The 13877-nt window shown below is 37.5% G+C and overlaps 1 protein-coding gene across 3 annotated transcripts in view; it reads left to right on the top strand.

The window, feature by feature from the left end:
• The first annotated feature begins 4066 nt into the window (after nt 1-4066).
• Nucleotides 4067-13877, top strand: part of ZFP82 (ZFP82 zinc finger protein) — a 29869-nt gene continuing 20058 nt past the window's right edge. The window contains exons 1-6 of one of the 3 annotated variants that reach the window (XM_036885765.2): nt 4067-4205; nt 9245-9356; nt 9664-9749; nt 11127-11280; nt 11376-11502; nt 12547-12636. In XM_036885765.2, coding sequence (XP_036741660.1) covers nt 11146-11280; nt 11376-11502; nt 12547-12636 — 352 coding nt within the window. In that variant the 5' untranslated portion in view covers nt 4067-4205; nt 9245-9356; nt 9664-9749; nt 11127-11145. The remainder of the gene's footprint in view (nt 4206-9244; nt 9357-9663; nt 9750-11126; nt 11281-11375; nt 11503-12546; nt 12637-13877) is intronic. The other 2 variants (XM_036885767.2, XM_057493469.1) reach the window with 2 other exon arrangements.

The following is a 13877-nucleotide window of genomic DNA, read 5'->3' as shown; positions in this document are numbered from 1 at the left end:
CGGGTTAGGAGAGCTTCTGGCTGATGAACATATGAATATTCTGGGGGAACGACATGGAAGCTCTGTGCCCTTTCCCCCGTACCTTGCCCTTTGCATTTTTTCCCTCTGGCTGTTTCTTATCCTTTTATAATAAACCGGTAATCCAATAAGTAAAATGTTTCTATGAGTTCTGTGAGCCACTCTAGCAAATTAATTGAGCCTAAGGGGGGGGTTGTTGGAACCTCCAATCTATAGGTAGAAACACTGGTGATAACCTGGACTTATACCTGGCATATAAAGTGGGGGAAATGAGGGTTAGGGAAGGAAAGTCTTGTAGGACTGAGCCTTAACCTATGGGATTTGATGCTGTCTCTGGGTAGATAATGTCATAATTGAGTTTAATTGTAGGACACCCAACTGGTCCATGAATTGGTTTTGTGAGGCACTCCCCCAACACCACCCCCCCACACATTGGAATGGGGTCCAGAACCCTTCAGTAAACAAATGTGGTGTTTGGTCCAATCTACAACTAAGGAGTGACCACTACAGCAGCACCCTTCCTCCCTGCTCGGGGACCCGCAACCACATAGGTTTAGGCCAGCACCCCAGTAGTAATGCATTCAAGGATGCCCACAAGCTCCAAGCACTGCTTCCATAATAAGAACTCATTTGTTCAGCTCTTGCCCAGCTTGGGAAAGCTATTTCCTGAGCACCTTGTTTCCACCAATGGGAGTGGCACTATGAGTGTCAAGGCTCTGTAAGAAGTAGAAGAATTGATTGCTAGCAGGCAAGGCAAACATCAAGTATTGGAAGAAGTCAGGACTGATTTCAAAGAAAACTCAGTATTGCCCTATAAATTGTATTATACTACCTCACCGCTCGGTAACCTTCATGCCGTGAAGATGTATCCATTCTAATGATGTCACTCTCTCACCTAACTTCAGGTGATAGCTGGCATGAGAGGAAACAATAGAAATGACTTAAACTTAAAGGTAAACATACTGTACAGAATCCTTATTAAAACCAAATATTGTAAATGTATTTGAAGCTGAGTTCACAGGCCATGTAAAATCAAACTTATTAGCTGGCATTCTATAAAGCGCTTTCCTTGTTTATTAATTTTTTTCTTATTTAATGGGATATAATCAATTACAGAAATTATTGTTGGAACAGGGAAAATAATTATTTCAAGTAGTTTTTAAACACTAACTGTATAATTAAGAGGAATATTCTCTAAAACAGGAGCTGACAAATTTCTTTTGTAATGGGCTAGGTAGTAAAAACAGTTGATCCTCAATTATTTGTGGATTCTATATTTGCAAACTTAGCTACTTACTAAAATTTATTTGTAATCCCATAGTCAATGCTCACAGCACTTTTGTGAGTCATTTGTGGACGTGTGAACAGTGATGAAAAACGAGCCCCCCAACATACATGTTCTCAGCCTAAGTCAAACAAGGTGGCCCTCTGCTTTCTTGTTTCAGCTGTTACACTGTAAACAATGTCCTTCACAGTCTGTTTAATACCACATTTTTTTTCTCATTTTTGTGTTTTTTATTGGTAACTTTGCTGTTTCAAATGATCTCCAAGCATAGTGTTGAAGTACTGTCTGGTGTTCTTAGGTGCAAGAAGACTGGTGATGTACCTACCTTACACAAAAAAATGTGTTAGATAAGCTTCATTCAGGCATGAGTTATGGTGCTGTTGACCAGGAATTGTGTTAATGAATCAACAAAATACAAAAAGTGTATTTAATAAAAACACATAAAACAAGGTTATGTACTGATTAGTTGATGAAAATGTGACCAGAAACTTGCAGGAAATTAATCCTGTTTTTCCCTTAGGAGCAATGGTTTGCTAATCCAGTGTTTACAACAACTGTAAAACTATTGTGAATAATGAGAATAGACTATTTTAGGCTCCACAGGCCATTCAGTCTAGTTACTACTCAATTATTCCCTGGTAGCTCAAATGCAGCCATAGGCAATACATAAAGGAGCATGGCTATGTTCCAATAAAGCTTTATCTATAGCCACTGAAATTTGAAGTGTGTGATTTTCACACCTTACAAAATATCCTTCTTCTGTTTATTTAAACACTTAAAAATATAGACACCACTCTTTTAAGCACTAGCTATACAACAGGAGGTGGGTCACATTTGCCTGTGGGCTGTAGTTTACCAAAACCTGCTTTCGAAGTACAACAATACTAGCTTTATTGTTAGTAATAACATGGACATTGCAATTTTAAACTTTTATGGTGATTCTAGGCTAATGCAAATAAATACGTTAATATTACAGAACCAGGATTTCTAGAGAAAGGACTGGTATTGAAAAAAAGCAGAAATGTAAAATAAAAGATAAGAGGGGGGCCATCAGGTGAGAAATTGGGGATCAACAGAGGTGAGGCTTAGAACCTCTCCCCTCCTGTTTTGAGAGAAATCTTCTGCATCCGTGGATGTTTTATTGCCCTTGTCTAGCTTGGATTAACACATAGTCTACAGGCACACACCTGATCATCTACATTTGCTCTCTTACAACACTAAACTAAGTTTTCTACCTTTATCTTACATCTACCTACCACTTCAGCATTTTATTAAAAATAATAATAATAAAGGGAGAAATGTGGGATCCACATATAAATCAAGTATAAAAATCAAACGAATATTCATATTTGACCTGTTTATAGTTCATAATGCGTGATCAAAACCGAAAGTTTCTGTGATGACTGCCCTTGCACTGTTCACCATGTAAGAACTTATTCACTATGTAAGAATTTGTTCACCATGTAAGAACTTGTTCGTTATACTTCAGAAGATTGGAGACTGTTGAGAATTAGGCTTGGGGTTGATTAATGATTGTGCATTGAGTCCCCTATACAGAATTTTATTGTTGTTAACAACCATTTGATCAATAAATATGAGATATGCCCTCTCAAAAAAATAAATAAATAAATAAAAAATAAAAGATAAGAATAAAACCCTGGAATGTTAAATTTGAATTAGTAATGTCAGCATGAACTCATGCTTTGAGTCTTAAGTTTCTTGCCCTCCTTTAACAAAGGGAAAAGAATGCCTGATCTAGAACCCAAGATATTTGACAGCCTAATCCAGGGTTGTCTGCTCTTGCTGTACCGCTTCTCTTTAATGTAAAGATGTTCTTTGTCTTAGGGCTTCTTAAATCTTCCCAATAAAATCGCCTTAACACTAAGAAAGAGGGAAAGCCCACTCCTAGGAATCTGGGGCAGATGCAAATCAACTGCTGCACGACAGGAATTTCCATTGAAATCTTACTTTAAATCTTAGTTATAAATATAAATCTTATTTATATTCTCCATAACAAACCTGTGATTAATTGTAAAATAAATGCATAATTTCCAGAAAAATCAGTTTTTCACCAAATTCTTCAGTAAAGCTAATGCTCTTTGAGGATATAGCCCTCCTTTCTGTATCAGCGTTGAGGAGAGTGAGACTCCTGGTCACATCCCATCATCCAGATAGCCATCTACAGTCCCACGGGAACACAACGGAAACACCCGCCAGACAGGCGCATCGTTTCTCAGACACGTACTGAGTGACTCAAATCCATGGTCTGCAGGGAGGGCCCAAGGAAAACAAATCTATCAAAACAGCCCCACAAAAATGTTCAATTAGACACGTTCACAGGAACACAATCTTATGCACTCAGTCTCACAGACACCCCCCCCACAACATTCTGTCCTACATAGCCTAACACACAACTCCAGTCTTAAATAAATCTTCAGACCGCATCTCGGTCCCCGCAGACGCGCCGTCTCAAACAAAAACCTCACCCAAAGAAAAAAATCGAACCCAGAACCACTCCAAATAGACGCACAGTGCCGTCCCTCACAGAAAGTCGCCGGACTCCCTAGTTAGCCCCACGGAGAGTGACGTTTATGCACAGCCCCGTAACGAGGCAGTGACTCCTTCCCGCCCCATCCCAGGCCCTGCCGCTACTATTTCAGGACAAAGAGCCGGGAACCCCGCCCTCTCTGGGGCCCAACTGCATTTTGGGTTTACTCAGCCGGCTGGCTGGAATGATGCTCCGCCTCCTGGGGCTGGCTGCGCCTGCGCACTGAGTGCGTACAGCCCGAGCTCCCGACAACCACAGCGCGCGGCCCGTTAGCCTCGGAGGCTGTGGACACCCCTGAGGTGTTGCATCCTCGCTTCCACTGGGCAGCGCTGGGAGGCGAGACTGGCGCCCCAGGTGAGTAGCCCTGCCTCGGATCTTTGGCTCGGGGAACAAACCAACCATCCTTATGAAAGGCTTTGCTGCCCGGGGATTAGGAGAGGGAGGGGCAGCGCTACTGCAGTGCACAGCGTCAGCGGTGGCGCAACCTCAGGCTTAGTGTGCGTGAAAACGACGTTGATTTGTGTGTCTGTATGTCTGTGGGCGTGGCGTGGCGTGGCGGGGCTGGGGTGTGGCATCGCATCATGTGCCGTTCACGGCTTGGACTGATGGTTGATGGCGTTTGTGTGACTGGAGCTGGCCATGGGCAGTGTAACTGACCCTGGATTCACTGTTGAATCACAGACCTCTTAAAGCACGGGCTCAGCCACAGAGACATTGCCCCGGGTCAGAGATCTGAGCGAAGACGAAAGACTTCCAGCAAAAAAGCTCAGGCCCGATCTTGGAATAAGAATGTTAGAACTGTATGTGCGCCCCAGGCTGGCCCCTGGGAGTGCTCCCACCCCACTACATGCTGGGGCTCGCGCGAGCCCACGCACTCACAGTTCGCAGGGCTCCAGCTGCAGGTTTCAGGGCCACGGAGTTTGCTCCAGGAAACTGCTGTGAAGTCCAATTCCAGTCCATACATCCGCGATCCGGGCTTTTTTATAGTACTGGAAAAGGTCAACGGTACTTTTCTCTCTCATTCGTTGTAGGGGACAGATGTGGTCGTGGCGTGCCATAATTTAGCCAGGCTGGGTTGGGTTCCAAGAAAGGCCTGTTCTCTAAAGATTCCCTTCTTTCCCAAGTCCTGTCAAACAGAAGAGCTCAGAGGCGGAGGTGGAATAAATTGCTAGTGCCCATTTAAAAGTTAATGTCAAGGCGAGCGAATATTTCCTCTTGTTCTGTGAAATAACATTTTTAGTTTTTAGGACATGGGAACATTGATTCCTTCCTAAAAGTCCTGCCCTTTGAGTGATACCTAGACCTCTTCCCTCCTGCCTATATGTATATATCCATTTGGCAGGTACTTCCCATTACTTCTGTGAGCTTTCTTTTTGTAACAGTGTGTCAAGCTCTTTGAAAACTGCTTGGTACTTCATAAGTACTTAATAAACATTAGCTATTTGTTGGTAGGTAGTGATTTGGGACATCTGCCTCCAATAAATAAGAAAAACGATCTAATCAGGAAATACCAAGCTAATTGTGATGGGCATTAACTAGTTTTGAAGAGTAAGATGCTCAAATGGTGTGGAATACGAATTCTTAACCAGAGATAATTTAAAATAATTTGGAGTTTTCAGGAAACCCAAAACCCCTTGCAAATTGTATGTAAAATTGTTGCAGGTATTTGTTAATATGCCTTTTTTCATTTTCATAATTTAATGAGATTATCAGATATTATCCAAAAAGATTCACATCCGCTAGCCTAGAATCAGACTAATTAATATCTGAAAATGTGCATTGAGATAACAAAATTAGTGTCTAACAATAGAAAATTATTAAATAAATCACACCTCACTTATGTGCTGCAATTGTATGCCATTAATATGTGAATCATGAGAAATGAAAAAAGTAAATGATCAATTTTAAGCAATAGTCATAATTTTGAACAAGATGACTCAAGATTATAATTATGTATATCTTTTAATAAACTACAGATTTGTAAGACATTTTGCAAGGATTGTATCTAATACCAAATTTTAACTCTTCTAGAGAAAGGGAGAGAGAAAGCATGTATTGTGTACCCAATACTGTCCTATTTTGGTATACCTTTAGTAAATTCGTGAATGCTGCTTACCTTGTGTTCAGTTACAAAAGAAAGATAGGGAAGGTAGCTCCTTGTTTTGATTAGCAGTAAAGAACTGATCAGTGTTACTTATTTCTGCCATGTTGATTTTTTTGCTGAACCCACTCATGTCACAATAGGCCTTTAGACTCACATTCTCTTAACAACTAGAAGGCACTCTTTCTCCCCAGCTCTGTTTTTTATTTGTATGAAAATAGCTTATTTTTGTTTCTGATGATAGGTTTATTGTCTTAAAAAAATACAGAGAACTAAGAACTTATAAAGAAGAAAAGTTTTAATTGCCCATAGTTCCACCATTTAGAGTTAATGAATATTACTATTTTGATGTTTGTTTTCCCAGATACTTTTTTCTGTGTACTTTTGTGTATATGTTTGCTTTACAAAATAGAATCACAAATATTATTTAAGGAGATAAATATTGTCTAACACTTTGAAAAGGGAGTCTAGTGCAATCATAAGATTTATATTGCTGTGTCTATACAGAGTGAGTGGAGTACAGTGGTTCCCCTCTAATCTGAAAAAATAATGTGCACTTGTTAGGATAATGGAGACATTTACCAGAGCAACAAGTTATCAAGTAAGATACCCATTCAGAATCAGAGACTTTTTTTAGTGGTTTGAGGTTGCTCTTCTTTACAGATTTATAGCAGGGAAAAAAGTGGGAGTAGTGATAAATATTCAAACCTGTTATACATGAGAACTCGATCAAATTTTTTAATGTGTTTGGTATGACACCTTACATCAGATTTCTTGAGTTTTATGGTGGTGAATGGGAGTCTCTTTGGAGCTGCTAGGGATGGAGAGAAAGGGGGCCATGCTCTACTTCTTGATTTTTGTGAATCTTTTTTGCTAATATTATTAAGTAAGAATTACGTTCTCAAGCTTGGTTCTAAAATTTACTGATGATATAGGAAAGAGCAGTTCTGAAATTTCAAAAAGCTTACTATATGAAAAAGGGCATCCTAATAATAAACTATTGAAAATTATTAAAGATAATTTATAAAAAATATTAAAGATAATTTTCTTTAATAAATGGTATGCATGTAATGTTTTTCATGTTATTCAGTACTTTTATTATGCTTTATATATTTTTTATTTTTAATGCTTTATATATTTTATATGCTTTATATATATTATATTACTTAACCTTCACAACTCTTTGTGCTTTATATATATTATATTTATATATATTATAATGCTTTATATATTATATTACTTAACCTTCACAACAACTCTATTAGATACTGTTATTTTCCAGTTTATCTATGAGGGAACAGAGGCTTTGAAAATTAAGTAACATGTCCAAAGTCTCCTCGTTGATAACTGTCAGAGCTTAGATTCATATCCTGGATCCTGACAACAAGGCCTGTGTTCTTCATGTATAGGAGTCAACCATCTCCCAGCATTATCCATATTCTTTGGTGAACTTCCTTGCATATATGCCCTTGTGTACTTTTACAATATTTTTAAGGTTAAGTCCCTAGAATGGAATTTCTAGGTTGAATCATCAGACATTTATAAAGTTCTCACAATATGCCTGATCCTCTGATCCTGTACTTATACTTGGGGAAATTAAAATGTCTAAAATGACACGGCTGCTACTCTTGAGTTGCTTATTATGTGTTAAGGTCCATAACCCTCTACAGGAGTAAGACTAAGATAAGTGTGATAAAAGTTATTGAAGAACTCAGGTGGCATAACTTATTGGTCATTCCTGGGAAGAAGAGACATCATCTGATTATAACAAGAATTGTCAGGGTTGCTGCCAAATAATACTAAATCCGTGGGATTTTGTGGAGGTAAGTGGATTTTATGTAATCAACTTTGTACCTTAAAGTTTTTAGTCTCATGATGTTGATACAAAGTGAGACCACTAGGACAGGAAGATTCAGCAGTTCTTTGGAAGGCATCATGGCTAAAATGACTGGTTCAGAAGCAAGACAAATGCATCAGCCAACTTATAAGAGGCAGCAGCAGTGAGATAAGGCATTGGTGGAGGATGTTTAACCATTCTTTTCTAGGCAGAATTCTAACATTCATAAACAGACTTACAAATCACAGTTGGATCATATATTGGGAGCTAAAATAAATAAAAACAGCTTGTTTTCTTCCAAGTTCAAGGGATGACTGCTTTAAAAAGAGAGACTCTTTCACTAATTTGAAGAAAACTTCCTTTCTATAAAAATTTTAAAACACAGTTCTAGTATATATGGCTATATAAAACTGTGAAGTAAATGTAAGCAAAAAGAAGAAAATTAAGATCACAATGTGAAAATAAGCAGTCGTTGCAGATTTTTTTTCTGTCAGTGCCTCTTTATGCTAATATATGTATACTTTATAAATGTAATCATAATGTCCATTTAATTTTTCTAAAGGCTACATGTCTTGAATTTTTTTGTAGATCCTTATATATTTTCTAAAGCTTAGCATTTCGTGAGTACTATGCACATACTTATATATGTACATGTAGGTGTTTTTGCCCTACTGTAACAGGATCACACTAGTCACAACTATTGTTATCTTCATTCTTCACTCAACAACATGTAGCAAACATACTTCCATCTTCCAGTTAAAGATCCACATCATCATTTTTAAATGGCAAGTTTTTTTCAGTCAATGGATGCTTTTAATTTATTTAATCTATTTTCTCCTGAAGGACATTTAGGTTCTTGCCAGCTTTTTTTCCATTATGAAAAATGTCTATCACCACACTTTTACATCTTGTCCGCATATACATTTATTTTCTTTAATCCCCAAAGTATAATATATGTGTCAAAGGATTTGTATGATTTAAATGCTGCTTGTACGTATTTCTTAATTCACACAGTCTGTAGGTTAAAATGTCCATTTCTCACAAACTTGCTAATATGGGCATCAGTGAGATTTAATGTCTTTTGGTGATTTGATGTGTTACTTCTATTAGTGAGGAATAGAATAGAAACATACTCTATTATGTTTCTGTCATTGGAAGAAGATATTTTAGGTTTCAGAGGCAGGAGCTAGTTTGAATGGGAGCTGACTTTGTGATTAGAAAAACAAGAATTCCAAATGCAACTTGGCTACTTATTAATTGAATTTCTCAAATGATTTCACTTCTTTTAGTGTAAAACTTCTGATCCATTGCATAGATAGGATAACTATTATACTACTTAGCAATCCTGAGGGTACAGTTAATGTATGTACAACCCATTATACAGAAGTTCTTGATGAGTAGATATGTGTTACTGTCTGCCTGCTGAGAGCATGAATCCACACCTCTTCAACCTAGGTTGTAAGAAAGAGAATGGCAAATGAAGGCGTGCAGGAAAGCAATGTGGACGATTCTGATTGAAAAGAGTGATGAGCCCAGAAGATTCTGGAAGTTATTGTCCTGGCTGCAGGTAGGCAGGGCTGTCAGTGCAGTAATTTGGCAATGATAATGGCTGCCAGGGTTGGTTCCTAATGAATCTCTTTGTATCTGATGAATTCCATCAGGCTGTGAGGCTTTGAAAGAGATTCTGGTTTAGATGATGTATCCACTTACCAGCCCTGGAATTTTCAATTAGGGATTGGATGTGTCCAGACTCCCCATATTGCCCTCTGGTGTTGGGGGGTGGTGGCGGGGGAGGGAGGAAGGACATACTGATTGGAATATTTTCAGAGTTCTGAGACCTATCTGATCTCACGATCTCTTTTTCCTCCCCTTAGCTCTGGCCTCTGTAAACTCTGCTTCTCCAGCCTAGTAAACCCCAAGGCGAACTGACCGGTTCTTGAATTTCTAAATCATGGCCCATGTAAGTTACTGTTCCTCCTTATGGAAATAACCGTCATGTTTAGGTTGTAGGAGCATTGCCTTATCCTGAAACTTCCTACCTATCAGATCCCCATCTAACAATCTTCTCTCAATTCCTTCAAATCCAGTGAGGCCATGAGACTAAGCACAATGCCTATCCTCTGAATGCTCTTTTTTACAGTCATTGTTTATGTACTCATTGAACAAATCATTCAGCTTCTCCTGTATGTGCTCAGTCTTCTGCTAAGAGCTGCAGTGAGCAGAAATGAAATCCCTTGAGGGAGATGTTTGACCATCTCTCAGGAGCTGATGAGAGAGGAGGGGCCCATTTAACTACTCATGGGAAAACACCGGACCTTTCCATACTGGAGTTTTCCACATACAGCTTGTACTTGAACAACACAGATTCACTTACATGTGGATTTTTTTCAGTAAATATATTAGAAATTTTTTAGAGTTTGCAACAGTGTGAAAGGACATTTTCTTATCTCCAGCTTATGCTATTGTAAGAATACAGTATACAATACATATAAACATACAAAATATGTGTTAATTGTTTATCAGTAAAACTGTTTAACAGTAGGCTATTAGTAGTTAAGCTTCTGTAGAGTCAAAAATTATAGGCAGATTTTCCACTTTGTTGAAGCGGTGGGTGCCCCTAATCCTTGAGTTGTTCAAGGGTCGACTGTATATAAGATTTGCTGCTGGTAGCCTCAGCATCAGCCTTTGTGAAGCTTATAGAACTGCGTAGGGATGTGGTTGGGTCTTTCATGCAGAGAGATCAGGGATCTTTCTTGGGAATCCGTAAGAGTTATACAGTAGGAACAGGGTTCTGTTTGTAGTTGAATAGGATGTGCTAGTCTAGAATGACATCTTTGTGATTATGGATCATAAGTATCAAGAATCTATATCTGTATCTTCTAACTCAGGAACAACTAATGCATACAGTAAGGGATGGAAAATCATAGCAAGTGAGAAGGTCAGATACATAAATAGTTGTAGATTCTCAGAGTTGAGGAGAACTGTAAATATTTTTTATAGACAAAAAAATATGTAAGTATAATGATTATCCTATATATCCATTGCATAGACTGTTATACAACCATTTTTTAAAGTTCATTAAAGCATCTGTCATAAATTGGAAACTGCATATGATCTGATCTGATTCAATGATGAACTTGAAAGAAATTCTTTAATTGTATTCAGATCCTGTTCTAACATAATATATTGTAGGGAAACTTTTAAAAAAAATTTGTTCTTTAAGGGGAAAGGGTGGAAGAACTCACATTTCATAATTTATGAAGGAGACATATAGTAAGTAGAAGGCCTTATACAGTATTTCATTTAATTGGAAAATTGATTTTATTTTCTTTCCCAGACATGTTTGGATAATTTAGATGTGCCAGACTATACAAAAGGCTGCATCTGTAGCAACAGGATTCTTCGAGGACACATGGGCATGCTGCTGCCGGCACACTGATTTCCTAACTCATGTTACAAGTTCCAGCCCAAGCCTCTTTGCTTGCTATCTGGTCTTTTTCCTGCAGTATCTCTTCCCTCTTTTCTCCTTCCTTCTTAAAGCGAATTTTCTTTAATTTCAGTTGTATTATATGGTTTGTCATTTCAGGGATCAGTGATGTTCAGTGATGTGTCTATAGTCTTCTCTCAAGAGGAGTGGGAGTGCCTGGACTTAGAACAGAGGGATCTGTACAGAGATGTAATGTTAGAGAACTATAGAAACTTGGTCTCATTGGGTAAGATTATCGGCCTCTACTAATTCAGACTCTATTCTCTGTAGTATCAACTTTTTTCTCTGGAATTTCAGGAATATCTTTAAAGAACCTGTCTAAATTTCTGCTCCCTGTTCTCAAGGGAATGATTTGAGCTTTATTCGTTTGGAAGTGAGCCCTTCCATTAAGCATTTTCATCTTTCCCATCCTTAGGTGGCCTTCAGGCCTTCCTTAATGACAAAAGAGCTGGATTTGAAATCTGGGTGGCTCACAGCCTTACCAGTATCAAATAGATCACATTTCGCTTTGTGTATTTAAACTCAGAATTGCCATAGGAGTTTTGTTATTTGTTGGTATACCTGTAAGGAAAATAGCTTCTCTATCAAAAGGACACATAATTTTTGTAGTGATAAGTTGGATCAACAAGATTTATTTACAGTTCAAGAGAACTCATTTCTTTTGTTAATAAACACACTCACTTTTGCCTACTTTTATAACTGAAAGTTGAAAATCCAAGAACTTTGCATTTAACATTGTATGAATATCCTAAGAAATAACAATAAATGTCTCAGGATGCTTCTTATTTTCCTATTGGCCAAATAGCAACAACAATAAATAATAGTTAATAAAATATATGTAGCACTTATATATATTCTAGGCAATGTTTAGATACAGATATACATTATTATAACCTCAACAATCATGTACAATAGGTACTATTATTATCCCTATTTTATAGATGAGCAAAATAAAGCATACAAGTAACAACAACCTGGGATGTTGCATATTTGAATCCAGCTGGTCTATGCTCTCAACCACTGTGGCCTCTTAAGAAAGAGGACTTGTATGAATATAAATTAAAATAAAACCTTTTTCTCCCTCTTTAATCTCTATTATGTAACCTAAGTATTAGTATTTTTTAACCTCATTGCCCTTCTGTGTTCTAAAGACTTTATCAATTACCATTTGACCTGTAGTTTGTTAAAAATTTAACCAAGACTGAATCAAAGTAATTATGAATATATTTTAAATTTCCATATATCCTTATGTTTCTTTTCTTCTAATCAGGATGCTTCATTTCTAAACCAGATGTGATTTCCTTATTGGAGCAAGGAAAAGAGCCCTGGAAAGTTGTGAGGAAAGGAAGACAATATCCAAGTGAGTAAGGGCCAGTTGTGCAGGGGGACGCCATCACCAGAGGAAACTGCCCAACAAATTTGGTCGGAGGCATACCCTTCTGATGTTGTTTAGAAAGTGCCCTTTAAAGTTCCATGGCCTGAGGAAGAAATTAAGGTCTTAGTTGGCAACAGTAATAGAAGTACTTCTTTGTGCCATTTACCACTCTTCTTTTTTCTCTTCAATTTTCCTTAACCTTTGAAGGGTGCATGGGATATAGATGCTATTTCTTCATTTCCTATTGAGAACCATTCTACCTGTATTTTGATTCAGTTGCTTTCTTTTTTTCTGTTGATAGATAGAAAGAAAGAACTTCCTCTCTCCCTCTGAGCTAGGCCCTACCTAGACATTATCAATTGGTGGTAAACAAAACCAGTAGAATCCCTGTCCCCATGGAGTTTACCTTGTAATAAGAAACATAGTAACTGTAAGTAAATAGAAAATGTGATGTCAAGTAATAAGAGAGTGCTATGAAAAAAAGAAGAGTAAGGGAATAGAATGGTGTGGGATAGGAGGCTATTTTAGTTATAGTTAGAGAAGCTTTTTTTCTTCTAGCTTTTCTCATAAATTTTAAATGAGGAACTAAAAGACTACAAAGAAGAAAATATGTTTGACGTTGTAATAACAGATGCTTTATCAGCTATTAAAGTTTCATTACTGTAGATTATTCTAGAAGATAGATCCTTAGATCATGGAATATCATTCTTATTTGCCTTTTTTGACACAGGTGTATGTATCTACCTTCACATCAGTAAGAAACATGAATGTAATAGACTATAGGGAGACCGATCCCTTGGTGTAGCTTCTACCTCTGTGCTATTTTCATCTCTTTGAACCTCTTGTTTAAAAATGCCCTTAAAATTATTTATATAGAGACATACATTGTCATTTTGTATTTTGCATTCTGTATGTTTAGGTTTGTCTGAGATGTGTTTTAGTTTAGAGGTTCTTATTTGTAACAGTAGTGTCATTTCATTGCCCACACTCTTTATAAATGTTAGTATCTTCTGACTCACTGTCTACCAAAGGAAAGAAAAACATGCTTTTTCTTCCTAAGTCTCACTTTTTTCTTCATTCACATTTAGGTAATTAAATGATATTTAAAAGTATTAATACTAAAAAAAAAGTCAGAGGTTCCAAGTGAATAAGATGATATCAGTTAAGCCATGAAGCATTTAGTCAAAGTCACAACTGTTGATTCAAAGTTAGACATTTTAAGCAAT

This window comes from Manis pentadactyla, chromosome 15 (genome assembly GCF_030020395.1).
Source record: "Manis pentadactyla isolate mManPen7 chromosome 15, mManPen7.hap1, whole genome shotgun sequence".
Taxonomy (NCBI): domain Eukaryota; kingdom Metazoa; phylum Chordata; class Mammalia; order Pholidota; family Manidae; genus Manis; species Manis pentadactyla.
The sequence above is the reverse complement of the archived record's forward strand: the minus strand, read 5'-3'. Positions and strand labels throughout refer to the sequence as shown.